At 56.8% G+C, this 13998-nt stretch overlaps 1 protein-coding gene across 2 annotated transcripts in view; it reads left to right on the top strand.

Moving 5' to 3' along the window:
* Positions 1-13669, top strand: part of ANKRD29 (ankyrin repeat domain 29) — a 49105-nt gene extending 35436 nt beyond the window's left edge. For both annotated transcript variants that reach the window (XM_064170454.1, XM_064170455.1), the window contains 4 exons: positions 1852-1950; positions 3233-3328; positions 5796-5894; positions 11237-13669. In XM_064170454.1, coding sequence (XP_064026524.1) covers positions 1852-1950; positions 3233-3328; positions 5796-5894; positions 11237-11320 — 378 coding nt within the window. In that variant the 3' untranslated portion in view covers positions 11321-13669. The remainder of the gene's footprint in view (positions 1-1851; positions 1951-3232; positions 3329-5795; positions 5895-11236) is intronic.
* Positions 13670-13998: the final 329 nt, after the last annotated feature.

Below are 13998 nucleotides of genomic sequence, written 5' to 3'. Positions count from 1 at the left end.
CACTGTCTGCAGGAGCTGAGGAGCAGTGCAAGGTGATCCTCAGCTTTCACTGTGAAGTTACACTGCCCACCCTCAGGGACTGTGGAAAGATCACCCTGGCCTTCAGTGCTGGGCAGCAGCTCACAGAGCTTTGTCTCCAAGAATCCCCCCAGAAAAGAAGGCAATGACCAAGAAATTCAGCAGGAAAGAATCTGGTTTGGAAAACCTGTCCTGTGCAGGCACTGTTTGAGCAGGAAATCCAGAGGAGAAAGTGCAGGTTCTGAAGCAGCTGAGCCTGGAGAAGAGAAGGCTGCAGGGAGACCTTAGAGCAGCCTGCCAGTGCCTGAAGAGGGCTACAAGAAAGCTGGGGAAAGACTTCTGACAAGGGCTGGGAGTGATGGGATGAGGGGGATGGATTGGAGATGGCAGAGACACTGACACAGGTTGAGGGTGGTGAGAAACTGGCACAGGTTGAGGGTGGTGAGACACTGGCACAGGTTGAGGGTGGTGAGACACTGGCACAGGTTGCCCAGGGAGGCTGTGGAGCACAGAAGCACCCAATGTGATCAAAGATCACATTGGGTGCTTCTGTGCTCCACAACCTCCCTGGAGGTGTTCAGGACCAGGTTCAGGACCTATTCTAGTGGGAGGTGTCCCTGCCTATGGCAGGAGGTTGGCACTGGCTGAGCTTTGAGGTCTCTTCCAACCCAAACCATTCTATGGTTCTATATTCACAGGGACAGACTGCATGGGATTGGAAGGGACCCTCCAAGGGCATCTTGTCCAGCCCCTTGCAGGCAGCAGGGACACCTCCAACCACAGCAGGCTGTCCAGGGGCACAGCAAGGCTGAGCTTGAATGTCTCCAGGGACAGGACCTCAACCATCTCCCTGGGTAGCCTGGGCCAGTGTCACAGAATCGTAGAACCAAGCAGGCTGGAAGAGAGCTCCAAGCTCACCCAGCCCAACCTAGCACCCAGCCCTGCCCAACCAACCAGACCATGGCACTAAGTGCCCCAGCCAGGCTTGGCTTCAACACCTCCAGCCACAGCCACTCCACCACCTCCCTGGGCAGCCCATTCCAGTGCCAATCACTCTCTCTGACAACAACTTCCTTCTAACATCCAGCCTAGACCTGCCCTGACACAGCTTCAGGCTGTGTCCCCATGTTCTGTTGCTGGCTGCCTGGCAGCAGAGCCCAACCCCACCTGGCTACAGCCTCCCTGCAGGCAGCTGCAGGCAGCAATGAGCTCTGCCCTGAGCCTCCTCTGCTGCAGGCTGCACCCCCCCAGCTCCCTCAGCCTCTCCTCACAGGGCTCTGCTCCAGGCCCCTCCCCAGCCTTGCTGCCCTTCTCCAAACACCTTCCAGCACCTCAACATCTCTCTGCAATGGAGGAGCCCAGAACTGGACACAGCACTCCAGGTGTGGCCTGAGCAGTGCTGAGCACAGGGGCAGAAGAACCTCCCTTGTCCTGCTGCCCACACTGCTCCTGAGCCAGCCCAGGATGCCATTGGCTCTGCTGCCCACCTGGGCACTGCTGCCTCCTCTGCAGCTCCTCTCTGCCAGCACCCCCAGCTCCCTCTGTGCCTGGCTGCTCTCAGCCACTCTGGCCCCAGCCTGTAGTGCTGCTTGGGGTTGTTGTGGCCCAAGTGGCACTTGGCCTTGTTCAGTCTCACCACTCTCCCTGTGCAGAACTCTCTCCTGATGCCCAACCTTGACCTGCTCTGCTGCGGTTCCAAACCACCGCCGCGGGCATTGCAATCCTGTCTGCGACTCAGGTTTGAACGGGGCAATGGAAGAGTGCCTGTGGCAGGGGTTGGGTGCCAGGACAGCAGGGAGCACAGAGAGCAGCAGCAGCTTTCTCTGCCTGCAGGACGGGACAGCTCCCCTCTGGATCGCCTCCCAGATGGGCCACAGCGAGGTGGTGCGAGTGATGCTGCTGCGGGGAGCCGAGCGAGACGCCGCAAGGGACGTGAGTAGCTCTTCCTCCTCCTCTGTCTGCAGCCTCCTTGCTCCTGCCGAGGCTGCAGGCATGCTCGGAAGCACCCCTGGCGACAGCACAGCCTGTCCTGGCTGATGAGTTGTGAAGCCCTTTATGCTCCTGTGTCTGGGACAGCTTCCTGGAGGGACCATCTGCCACCAGCAGCTCCTGGCCCAGCTGGCAGCTCCTGGCTTGGACAGAGTCACTCTGGAATGGGTGAAGAAGTGGCTGGAGGCTGGGCCCAGGGAGTGGTGGTGAATGGTGCCACATCCAGCTGGCAGCTGGCACCAGTGGTGTGCCCCAGGGACCAGTGCTGGGCACAGTCCTGTTCAATGTCTTCATTGATGATCTGGACCAGGAAATTGAGTCCAGCCCCAGTGAGTTTGCAGATGACACCAAGCTAGGAGCAGCTGTGGAGCTGTTGGAGGGTAGCAGAGCCCTGCAGAGGGACCTGGCCAGGCTGGATGGGTGGGAAGAGGCCAAGGGGATGAGATTGAACAAGGCCAAGGGCAGGGTTCTGCACTTTGGCCACAACAACCCCAAGCAGCACTACAGGCTGGGGCCAGAGTGGCTGAGAGCAGCCAGGCAGAGAGGGACCTTGGGGTGCTGGGAGAGAGGAGCTGCAAAGGAGGCAGCAGTGCCCAGGTGGGCAGCAGAGCCAATGGCATCCTGGGCTGGCTCAGGAGCAGTGTGGGCAGCAGGACAAGGGAGGTTCTTGTGCCCCTGTGCTCAGCACTGCTCAGGCCACACCTTGAGTGCTGTGTCCAGTTCTGGGCTCCTCCATTGCAGAGAGATGTTGAGGTGCTGGAAGGTGTTTGGAGAAGGGCAGCAAGGCTGGGGAGGGGCCTGGAGCAGAGCCCTGTGAGGAGAGGCTGAGGGAGCTGGGGGGGTGCAGCCTGCAGCAGAGGAGGCTGAGGGCAGAGCTCATTGCTGTCTGCAGCTGCCTGCAGGGAGGCTGTAGCCAGGTGGGGTTGGGCTCTGCTGCCAGGCAGCCAGGGACAGAACAAGGGGACACAGCCTCAAGCTGTGTCTGGGCAGGTCTAAGCTGGATGTTAGGGGGAAGTTGTTGTCAGAGAGAGTGATTGGCATTGGAATGGGCTGCCCAGGGAGGTGGTGGAGTGGCTGTGGCAGGAGGTGTTGAAGCCAAGCCTGGCTGGGGCACTTAGTGCCATGGTCTGGTTGGTTGGGCAGGGCTGGGTGCTAGGTTGGGCTGGCTGAGCTTGGAGCTCTCTTCCATCCTGGCTGATTCTATGACTCTGTGATTCTCCTGAAGGATGGAACCACTGCCCTGCTGAAGGCTGCCATTAAAGGCTACAACAATGTCATAGAGGAGCTGCTGAAATTCTCTCCCACACTTGGGCTGCTGAAGGTGAGCAGCAAGGCACAGGTTGGTAGGCACAAACTCAAGAAGGCAAAGGCTCTGATGGCAGACCTGATGTCTGTGACTATGCCAGGGGAAGAGAGTAAGGAGCAGGAGCCCAAAGTATTCAGGAGAAGAGGGAAATTGTCCTATTTAGCCTTTAACTGCAGAAACTAATCAATCTTTTCCAATGAAATCATGGCTCTGTGTTTGGAGTGATGAGGCACATGGTGGCCCTGAAGGCATTTTGCTGCCTTTCAGCAGCTGATTTTATTTCTGCTGTGCATGGATTGCTCTCAGCAGTGCAGGTTCCAGCATTCTGCCCTGTCCTCTCTTGCACTGAGTTGGCAAAGCAGAATCCTAAAAGTGTGAGCAGCAACACAGGGAGGGGATTCTGCCTCTGCTCTGCTCTGCTGAGACCCCACCTGAAGCACTGCCTCTGGTTCTGGGGACCCCAGCACAAGAGGGACATGGAAATGCTGGAGAGAGTCCAGAGGAGACCCTGTTCAATACCTCTATTGGTGATCTGAACCAGAACCAGATTGAGTCCAGCATCAGTGAGTTTGCAGATGACACCAAGCTAGCAGCAGCTGTGGAGCTGCTGGAGGGCAGGAGAGCCCTGCAGAGGGACCTGGCCAGGCTGGATGGGTGGGCAGAGGCCAAGGGGATGAGACTGAACAAGGCTAAGGGCAGGGTTCTGCACTTTGGCCACAACAGCCCCAAGCAGCACTGCAGACTGGGGCCAGAGTGGCTGAGAGCAGCCAGGCAGAGAGGGAGCTGGGGGTGCTGGCAGAGAGGAGCTGCAAAGGAGGCAGCAGTGCCCAGGTGGGCAGCAGAGCCAATGGCATCCTGGGCTGGCTCAGGAGCAGTGTGGGCAGCAGGACAAGGGAGGTTATCACATTCTGGGTTTGAACTGGGGAGACTGAAACTGGATGTTAGGAAAGGGTTCACTGCAGTGAGGGTGGTGAGACACTGGCACAGGTTGCCCTGGGAGGTTGTGGAGCACAGAAGCACCCAATGTGATCTTTGATCACATTGGGTGCTTCTGTGCTCCACAACCTCCCTGGAGGTGTTCAAGACCAGGTTCAGGACCTATTCTAATGGGAGAGGTCCCTGCCTGTGTCAGGGGGTTGGAGCTGGATGATCTGTCAGGTCCCTTCCAACCCAGCCCATTCTATGACTCTATCATCTGTTGTGAGCAGAGTCTCTACTTGAGTTTGTTCTCCTCTGAATTCCAGTGGCAGCTGCTTTTTGCCAGCTGATCTAAAGCTGCATGCCCATAAATCCCATCCTTTGGTAGCCTCTCTGCATCCAACCAGCTGATGGGTTTGAGGCACCTAAAAATCCAGGGGGTACTAAGTGGGGAGTTAAGTGCAGGTATGAAGCTGTGTTCACACTGCTCTGAGCTGAGGCTTTGCAGCCACAAGCAGAAGGCCAGACACAAAAAGGTCACCCTTCAGCTGTCTGCCACCCAGACCATTAATCATCAGAGGGAGCAGATTAAGTGCACAGATTAAGTGCCACTGCTTGGCCTTCTGTTTCACTTGCTAATGGCTGCTTCTGCCAGGCCATGTCAGATGTGTTGGTTTCACCTCCAATCCATCACCAAGGGCAGTTGTTAAGAGGAATAGCTGCTGCTGAAGGGAGCCTGGCAGCCTGGCTCTCACTGCTAGCAAAGCCCTTGTGGCCAAGAGGGCCAATGACATCTCGGGGGGCATCAGGAAAAGTGTGGCCAGCAGGGCTAGGGAGGTTCTTCTCCCCCTCCAATCTGCCCCAGTGAGAGCACAGCTGCAATACAGTGTCCAGTTTGGGGCTCCCCAGTTCAGCAGAGGCAGAGATCTGCTGGAGAGAGTCCAGCAGAGAGCCACGAGAATGAGTGGGGACCTGAGCATCTCCCTGTGGAGAGAGACTGAGAGCCCTGGGGCTGGTTAGTGTGGAGAAGAGAGGAGAGAGGAGATCTGATCAGTGTGTACAAACATCTGAGGGGTGGGGGTCAGTGCCTGGGGCCAGGCTCTTTTGGGTGCTCAGCAGCAATAAGCCAAGGAGCAAAGGCTACAAACTGCACCAGAAAAGTTTCCACCTCAACATGAGCAGAAACTTCATGGTGTGAGGGTGGCAGAGCCCTGGAGCAGGCTGCCCAGAGAGGTTGTGGAGTCTCCTTCTCTGGAGACTTTCCAAACCCTGCTGGATGCATTCCTGTGTGCCAAGGCAGTGCAGCCTTGGCAGGAGGTTGGACTGGATGACCTCTGGAGGTCCCTTCCAACCTGTAAGGTTCTGTGTTCCTGTGATCTGGAATCCCCTCCCTCATTCACAGCCCCCCAGCCCCTTGTCCGAAGCAGACCCTGTACCTCTGATGACCTAACCTCTTCCATGTTGCCCCTTTCTGGGCAGGTTTGCTCCTTGCAAGCCTTTGTGCTTCACTGCCTCTTGCTTTCTTCTGGTGCACACTGCAAACCTCTGCCCTGCTGTCTTCTAGAACGGGACCTCTGCTCTGCACGCAGCTGTGCTGAGCGGCAACGCGAGGACGGTGGCACTGCTCCTTGAGGCAGGAGCTGACCCCTGCCTGAGGAACAAGGTATGGCCTGGCACAACAGAGGGGGCAAAGTCAATAACCTGTGTTCATTTTGCTATCCAGGCAATGGTTGTTAAGAGGTATGAAACTGTTCCTTAACATTCAGACTCGCCAGAAAGCTTCTTCGCGGGTTCAGCCTCTCCCAGGGTGGAAATTGACCCCCCCAGGGAGCAGGCAGAACCTGAGCACTCTAAGAAATAAGTGGCAAATGCAAATGTTATCCTGGAAGAGGCTTTTAAGTATTTCCTCACCAAGTGTAACTCAGACAGTACCCAAAGCACGTGGCACTCTTGTCTTGTTGGCTGCTGAGACTTGATTCTTCCCAGGCTTCTGGGGGAAGGAGGCAGACAGTCTCTGCCCTTCTCTCCTGGCTCCTCTGCATGATCTGTGTATCTCCAGGACTTCCAGTCTTGGCAGCAGCCTCTCAGGTGCAGGCAGGATGTCTGCCACCTGCAGTCTCAGCACAGTGTCATGCTGGCTGTGCAGGCATTTAGAGCCTGCCCCTGGTAAGCTCTCCAGGCAAATTCAGGATGCAAGTGAGGCAGCAGCAGCAGCCCTGTGCCACCTGCTTAGCCCTTTTGTCAATATCCAGCCCAAGACTAATGGGGCCCTGGGCACAGCTTAGCCACTCAGAGTGGCACTGTGCCAGGCCTCACCATATTAGGTGAAGCCAGAGCTCCTGCTCTCCCCTCCCACAGCTGCCTCCCCCCAGCACAGAAGGAGGGGGAGCAGGGGACCATGTCTGGGCAAGCCCACATGGGTAAGCCCATGTTTGCCCTATCAGGCCTACCACCACAACAACCACAACTGTCTGGCTTGGGAAAGACCTCTTGAGGCCAACTGTCAGCCTAAGACCACCATGTGCCCAGGTGTCATGTCCAGAGGTTTCTTCAACACCTCCAGGGATGGGGAACTCCCCCAGCTCCCTGGGCAGCCTCTTCTCTCACTCAGGAAAGAAGCAGGTGAGCAGCACTGGGCAGTGGAGCCATGCATGCCACAGAGGTGGTGGCAGCCCACATTATGTGTTGGTCCCCGGTTGCCTCTTGATGCTCTCCTGAAGCACCACAGCTTGGTCCATGCATTTCTCTACATCTCTATGGGTCCTGGGCAGTGCCCCTGGTGGTGCTGGGTCTTGTCAAGTAACTTCAGGCTGAGAAAAAACAAACCATGCAGAAACAAGACACTAAATTGTTAACTGGAACTTGTTGTCAAGGGTCAGGGCTGGGCTGGGCACTAAATGAGTGCCAGAGGCTCTCCAGGAAACCCTCTGCATTCCCAAAGGGAAGACAGAGGGAGTAAGGCAGAGAGGCTGATGGGGTGGGAGAGAAACTGAACCAGCTGGGATGGAGATGACAATAAAATGAAATAGACACAAATGGGCACAAAAGTGACATTGAGCCCAACCCCTGATGGCAGTGATGTCACTGTCACCACTCTTGCTGTGTCAAAAGGCCCAGAGTGGACTCAGAAACAGACAAGAGCTGGGTTCTGGAACTGGATTCAGGATCTCATGGGTCAGCACTGAAAGCAGAACAGAGAGAGTCCTGCTCAGACAGCAGCCCCTGGAGAAGAGGCCTGACCCTGGGCTCCCTCAGCTGTGTAAGGAGCAAGACCTCCATGGGCTGCAATGCCTTGGTGGTCACTTCAGGGTCACCTCTCCTGCCTGCTCCTCCCTGTAAGTGCCACCTCTGACTTCCTGCAGCCCAAGGTGGCACACAAGCTGTGGCAGTGCCCTTGGTCTGCAGCCCAACCCTTGGTGCTAGCTCTGCCCTTCAGGTTCTCACTGCTGGCAGCAGCCCCTGGCTGTGCAAACCTGCCCTGAGCTGCAGGAGGTGCTGGCCCTGGGCAGAGAGAGCAGCCAGCAGAAGCAGCTCTGGCCCAAGCAGCAGACTCTGGCACAGAGTTCTTGCATTCCTTTGACTTGTAGCTGTGCAAGCACTGAGCAGAAGCAGCTCTGCTCCAGCTCACACCAGGGCATTAGCCATGGGCTGTCGAGGTTGCATTTTAGGGGCCCATCAATCCATTACTGCTTTGATAAGTCCTAAGTTGTGTTCATATCTCCAAACAGATGTGCAAGGAGCATATTTCCCCAGCAAGAGAGATGTGTGCCTGGGTGCCTTAGATAAGAAACCTTGGCTAGAGTTCAGCAGGTGGCTGATAGAAAAAGAACCCCACATTCCATGCCCCTTCCCCACACCTCACTGCAGACCTGTTCACTTGTTGAAACAGGTTCACATTCTCCTTGTGACAGCAGCACTCCTGCAGGAAACTTGTCTGGGTCCTGTTCTGCAAAGCAAAGTTTGATACATCCATTCAGATGTCTTGCTCTGAGCTGTGCTTCCAAGCTGTTGGCATTTGATGTCTTGCTGGGTTCGTTAAGCTGAGTCTGGTCCTCACTTCTGCTTTATGGCTGTGAGCTCCAGGAAGCAGCACACACCTGGAAGTGTTTTAGACATTTCACTGAGTAAAGTACAGGAGGGCAACCAAGCTGGGGAAGGGACTGAAGAACAGGGCTGGGGAGCAGCAGCTGAGGGAGCTGGGGGGGTTAGTGTGGAGCAGAGGAGGCTGAGGGCAGAGCTCATTGCTCTCTGCAGCTGCCTGAGAGGAGGCTGCAGGCAGGTGTGGGTTGGGCTCTGCTCCCTAGGCTCAGGTGATGGAAGGAGAGGAAATGTCCTGAGCTTGTGCCAGGGGAGGTTCAGGTTGGAGAGGAGGAAAAATGTCTTTGGTGCAGAAGTGGTCAGGGACTGGCAGAGGCTGCCCAGGGAGGTGGTGCCCATCCCCAGAGGTGTGTCAAAGAGGCAGAGATGTGGTGCTGAGGGGCATGGTTTAGCCCCAGCCCTGGTAGAGTTAGACTCTGTAAGTTAGGCTTAGGCTGAGGGGAGACCTCATTGCTCTCTCCAGCTCCCTGAAAGGAGGCTGCAGTGAGGTGAGGGCTGGGCTCTGCTCCTTAGGATCGAGTGACAGGATGGTTGGACTTCATGATCTGTGAGGTCTCTTCCAACCCTGATGATGATGATACTGTGATGAGAGGAAATGGCCTCAAGCTGTGTCAGGAGAGGTTAAGGTTAAACATTAGGGGAAATGTCTTCACTGAGAGAGTGATTAAGGCTCGGAAGAGGCTGCCCAGGGGGGTGGTGGAGTCCCCATCTCCGGAGGAGTTCAGGAGGCTGTAGGTGTGGCGCCTGACGCTGCCGTTCAGCGCTGATGGCAGCTGGGCTGCTGCTGGGCTCGCTGCTGCGAAAGGTCTCCTCCAGCCTCGGCTCGGCGCTTGCCCTGCCCCTGTCATTTCGCAGCAGGCCAGAGGGGGGCAGCAGAGCTGCGGCACAGCGCCCCGGGCAGCGCGGGCGGCTCCGGCGGTGCGCACCGGGACCGGGACCGGGACCGGGACCGGGACGGGCGAGTGAGCTCCTGCGGCTGCCGCCTCTGCCCCGCTGCGGCTGGAGAGCAGCCAGACAGAGAGGGATCTGGGGGTGCTGATTGATACCTGCCTGAACATGAGCCAGCAGTGTGCCCAGGTGGCCAAGAGAGCCAGTGGCATCCTGGCCTGCATCAGCAATGGTGTGGCCAGCAGGAGCAGGGAGGTCATTCTGCCCCTGTACTCTGCACTGGTTAGACCACACCTTGAGTGCTGTGTTCAGTTCTGGGCCCCCCAGTTTAGGAGGGACATTGAGATGCTTGAGCGTGTCCAGAGAAGGGCAACGAGGCTGGGGAGAGGCCTTGAGCACAGCCCTACGAGGAGAGGCTGAGGGAGCTGGGATTGGTTAGCCTGGAGAAGAGGAGGCTCAGGGGAGACCTTATTGCTGTCTGCAACTACCTGAGGGGTGGTTGTGGCCAGGAGGAGGTTGCTCTCTTCTCTCAGGTGGCCAGCACCAGAACAAGAGGACACAGCCTCAGGCTGTGCCAGGGGAGATTTAGGCTGGAGGTGAGGAGAAAGTTCTTCCCTGAGAGAGTCATTGGACACTGGAATGGGCTGCCCGGGGAGGTGGTGGAGTCGCCGTCCCTGGAGCTGTTCAAGGCAGGACTGGACGTGGCACTTGGTGCCATGGTCTGGCCTTGAGCTCTGTGCTAAAGGGTTGGACTTGATGATCTGTGAGGTCTCTTCCAACCCTGATGATGCTGTGATGCTGTGAGTGCACAGTGCATGTGCTGCCCGGCACCGCACCCCCGCAGGCTTGTGTCCCCAGCCCTGTGTCACTGAACACAGAGCAGACTCTGCCGTTCCGGCAGCAGCCCTGCAGAGCAGCGCTGACTGCTTCAGAGCAGCTTAAAAGCCTTCCCTGGCATCTGTATAGACTTCGGTGCTTCGCTAGCTGAAGATGAGCCAGTGTGGCCCAGAAGCCACCAGCAGCCTGGCCTGGAGCAGCAGTGCTGTGGCCAGCAGCAGCAGGGCAGGAGTGTGCCCTGGACTCAGCACTGCTGAGGCCACAGCTTCAGTGCTGGGTTCAGGTTCAGGCTTCTCACTCCAAGAAGGACAATGAGGAGCTGGGGCAGACCCAGAGGAGGGCAACCAAGCTGGGGAAGGGCCTGGAGAACAGGGCTGGGGAGCAGCAGCTGAGGGAGCTGGGGGAGTTAGTGTGGAGCAGAGGAGGCTGAGGGCAGAGCTCATTGCTCTCTGCAGCTGCCTGAGAGGAGGTTGGAGTCAGGTAGGGGTTGAGCTCTGCTCTTTAGGAGCAGGTGACAGGATGAGAGGAAATGAGGGAGGTTCAGGTTGGACATTAGAAGAAAATTCTTCCCTGCAAGGGTTCTCAAAGCCTGGCACAGGCTGCCCAGGGAGGTGGTTGTGTCCCCATCCCTGAAGCTGTTTCGAAGAGGCAGAGCTGTGCTGCTGAGGGCCATGGTTTAGCCCCAGCCTTGGCAGAGTCAGAGCACAACTGGACTGGATGAGCTGAAAGGGCTTTGCCAACCAAAGCAATCTGTGATTCAAGCCCTGCCTCCTCTCCCCCAGAACCTAATAGAATCACAGACTCGCTGAATTAAGCAGGCTGGAAAAGACCTCTGAGATCACTGAGTCCAACTCTCACCTAACCCATGGCACTGAGTGCCCCATCCAGCCTCCTTTGAAACACCTCCAGGGATGGTGAACTCATCAGCTTTGCTCTCTGTTACTCCTGTGGCCAAAGCATGGGGAGCCAAGGAGAGTCCATCTAGCCTGGACAGCCAGTGCAGGACCAACTGACCTCTGGAATCTCATCCTGGGCTTGCTGTGAAGGCTTACCTGAGACTTGCATGGAAAACTCTTTGATGAGGTGTCTCCAGGAATAGCGATGGCAATGCCCAGCACCCCCCTTAGACTTGTTTTGGGGTTGCCTGTTCACTTCTGCTAACCTCCAGGGGTTTCCTTGCAGGCAAACGAGCTGCCCGAAGAGCTCACCAAGAACGAACGCATCCTGCGCCTGCTCCGCACCAAGGAGAAGCAGAGGAAGAGTTAATGCAGCCCTGCAGCAGCTCGACAGACGTGCACCCTGCCCACAGTAGCCTGACAGTAACCCTTGGTGCCCACCAAGGGCTGGCTGGACCAGTTAGCAGAACTGATAGCCCCTCCAGTAGCTCCCTGAAGGCGCCAGGCCCTGGCCGCGGGGCATGGCAGCCACGGGACTGCGACAGCAGGGCTGGCCTGGGAGCTGCTCTGCACTGCAGCCCAACCTGCACTCCTGGACCCGAGGCACCACACTGGCTCCTCCATGCCTGCAGGGTGCCCCTGCCCCTGCTCCTGCCCGCCAGACACGTGTCCCTGTGCTGGCACAGCTGCACACCCTGACGGGTGCCGTGCGGTGCAGGTCTGGGGCAGGAGGACCAAAGGACACCCAGACCTCACAGCTGCTTGGATGGGAGTGGTCCTGGAGCAGCCCCACATGCCCCTGCCCTCCCCTTGCTGGCACTGCTGGCTCAGACCATTCCTCTCCGTCTCCAAGTGCCACATGGGGCTAGAGGTGAGATCCCAGCTGTGACACCCCAGCAGGAAGATTCCTCCTGCCAGCCCAGGGCTTTGGTAACGTTTTGGCTGCTACATGAAGCTCCACCAAAAAAAAATGATCCAAAGCACCACAAAGTGTGCCAAAAGCTGCCAACCAAACCATAAGGAAGGAGGTGTCCTCCTCAGCATCTTGACCAGTCAATCTGTCCAGCAGCAGGATCACAGCAGAGCAGCTGACAATGGAAGAGGAGGATCCACCTCCAGCCCTACGCTCCAGCACTGCTGTGGGCAGGGGAGGACCAGCTGCTGAGCAAACCACCCAGGGCATATCATTCACTGGAGCAACTAGACCCAAAATTCAGCTGCTGGGTGCCACAGCAGAGGAGCTGCACCAATGGTGTGTGCCTGCTGTGCACACCTGTGTGGCTCCATGGTTTAGTACCCACAGCTACTATGCAATGCACTTGTTCCTCAGGTCTGCAACGGGGTCAGGGGAGAAGTGCTCACAGTCCAAGGGGTACAATAGGTGCTGAGAGAGTTACAGGTAGCCACCCTCCAGCAGGCCACTAATTAATGCAGGCATGGAAAATGAAGGGGCAATGGTGGAAGCTGAGGCAGAGGAAGTGTCATGGAAACATCAGGAGGAATTTTTACCCTGTGAGGGTGACAGAGCCCTGGAACAGGCTGCCCAGGGGGCTGTGGAGCCTCCCTCTCTGGAGGTATTCAAACCTGCCTCCTCTCTGGAGATGTTCAAAACCTGCCTGTGTGATCTGGGCTAGGTGATCCTGCACTGCAGGGGGCTGGACTGGCTGAACGTTGAAGGTCCCCTCCAGCCCCTGACATTCTGTGATTCTGTCATGCCTCTTGTCCTGTCACTGGGGTGCCCTGGGGAGAGCCTGGACCCATCTTCCTGACACCCATCCCTTAGATATTGGTAAGCATTGATAAGATCCCACTCAGGCTCCTCCAAGCTAAACAGCCCCAGCTCTCTCAACCTTCCACATGAGAGATGCTCCAGTCCCCTCATCATCTCGGTGCCATGGTCTAGTTGATTGGATAGGGCTGGGTGCTAGGTTGGACTGGGTGATCTTGGAGGTCTCTTCCAACCTGCTTGATTCTATCTTAGTGGTCCTGTGCTGGACTCTCTCCTTCTTGAGCTGTAGTGCTCAGAACTGGACACAGTACTGCAGGTAGGGCCACACTGATGCAGAGCAAAGGGGGAGGAGAACCTTCTTTGTCCTACTGGCCATACTCTTCTTAACAGGTCTCAGAATGCCATTGGCCTTCTTGGCTGTGAGGTCATTCTGTCCTCTCCCAGGACTCTCAGATCCTCTCTGTCAGCGCTGCTCTCACAGCAGTTTGCTTCAGCAAACTGTCACAGGAGATGTGAGGGTGAAATGGTGCTGAGGAGTGGGCTCCAGCCTGTCTGGAGCTGTGCCTTGTCCCAGAACATGTGCAGAGCTGCATTTCTGGCAGGCCTGGGTTGCATCTCTGGCTGGACTCTGCTCTTCCCTACAAACCCATTCCCAGAAACACAACACGGAGTTGGAGTCTCCCTCTCTGGAGGTACTCAAGACCTGCCTGGATGTGTTCCTGTGTGACCTGCTCTGGGTGATCCTGCTCTCACTGGGTAAGCTGTGGAGGTCCCTTCCAGCCCCTGACATTCTGTGATTCTGTGAGCTAATTTTGACCACTCTTATGGTGAGGATGCTTAGAGCAGTGTCTGGGAAGGTGGTGCTGACTGCAGATGGTTTGTGAAGAGCTCTGCTGCAGGACACCCCCTGAATGCTCAGTCCCCAGGCTGCCCAGGGAGGTGGTGGAGTCCCCACCACTGGAGCTATGCAAGAAACCAGTTGCCATGGCACTGGGTTTAGTGGCCATGGTGGTGTTGGGTTGATGTTTGGACTGGATGACCTTAGAGGGTTTCCCCAACCAAAGCCATTCGGAGGCTCTCTGCAGGGTGTATCCCAAGCCCTTGGTAGCCACAAACCCACCAGAGGTTATTTCCTGGTGAGCTGAGCTTTAAAGTTAGTTCAGTGCATAAACCCAGGCACTTCCCCTGCCTTCAAGCCTTGGCAGACAATGGGGAAACTGCTTGCAGAGTTGAAGAGAGAGAAGATGGAAATGGAAAGATGCAATCCCTGCTTTAATAATGCCTGCCTGGGGTTCAGCTGAGAGCTGGCACTTGGGCTG

Source organism: Pogoniulus pusillus, chromosome 34 (assembly GCF_015220805.1).
Source record: "Pogoniulus pusillus isolate bPogPus1 chromosome 34, bPogPus1.pri, whole genome shotgun sequence".
In the NCBI taxonomy this organism is placed as follows: Eukaryota; Metazoa; Chordata; class Aves; order Piciformes; family Lybiidae; genus Pogoniulus; species Pogoniulus pusillus.
This window is presented reverse-complemented; position numbering and strand designations above follow the sequence as displayed.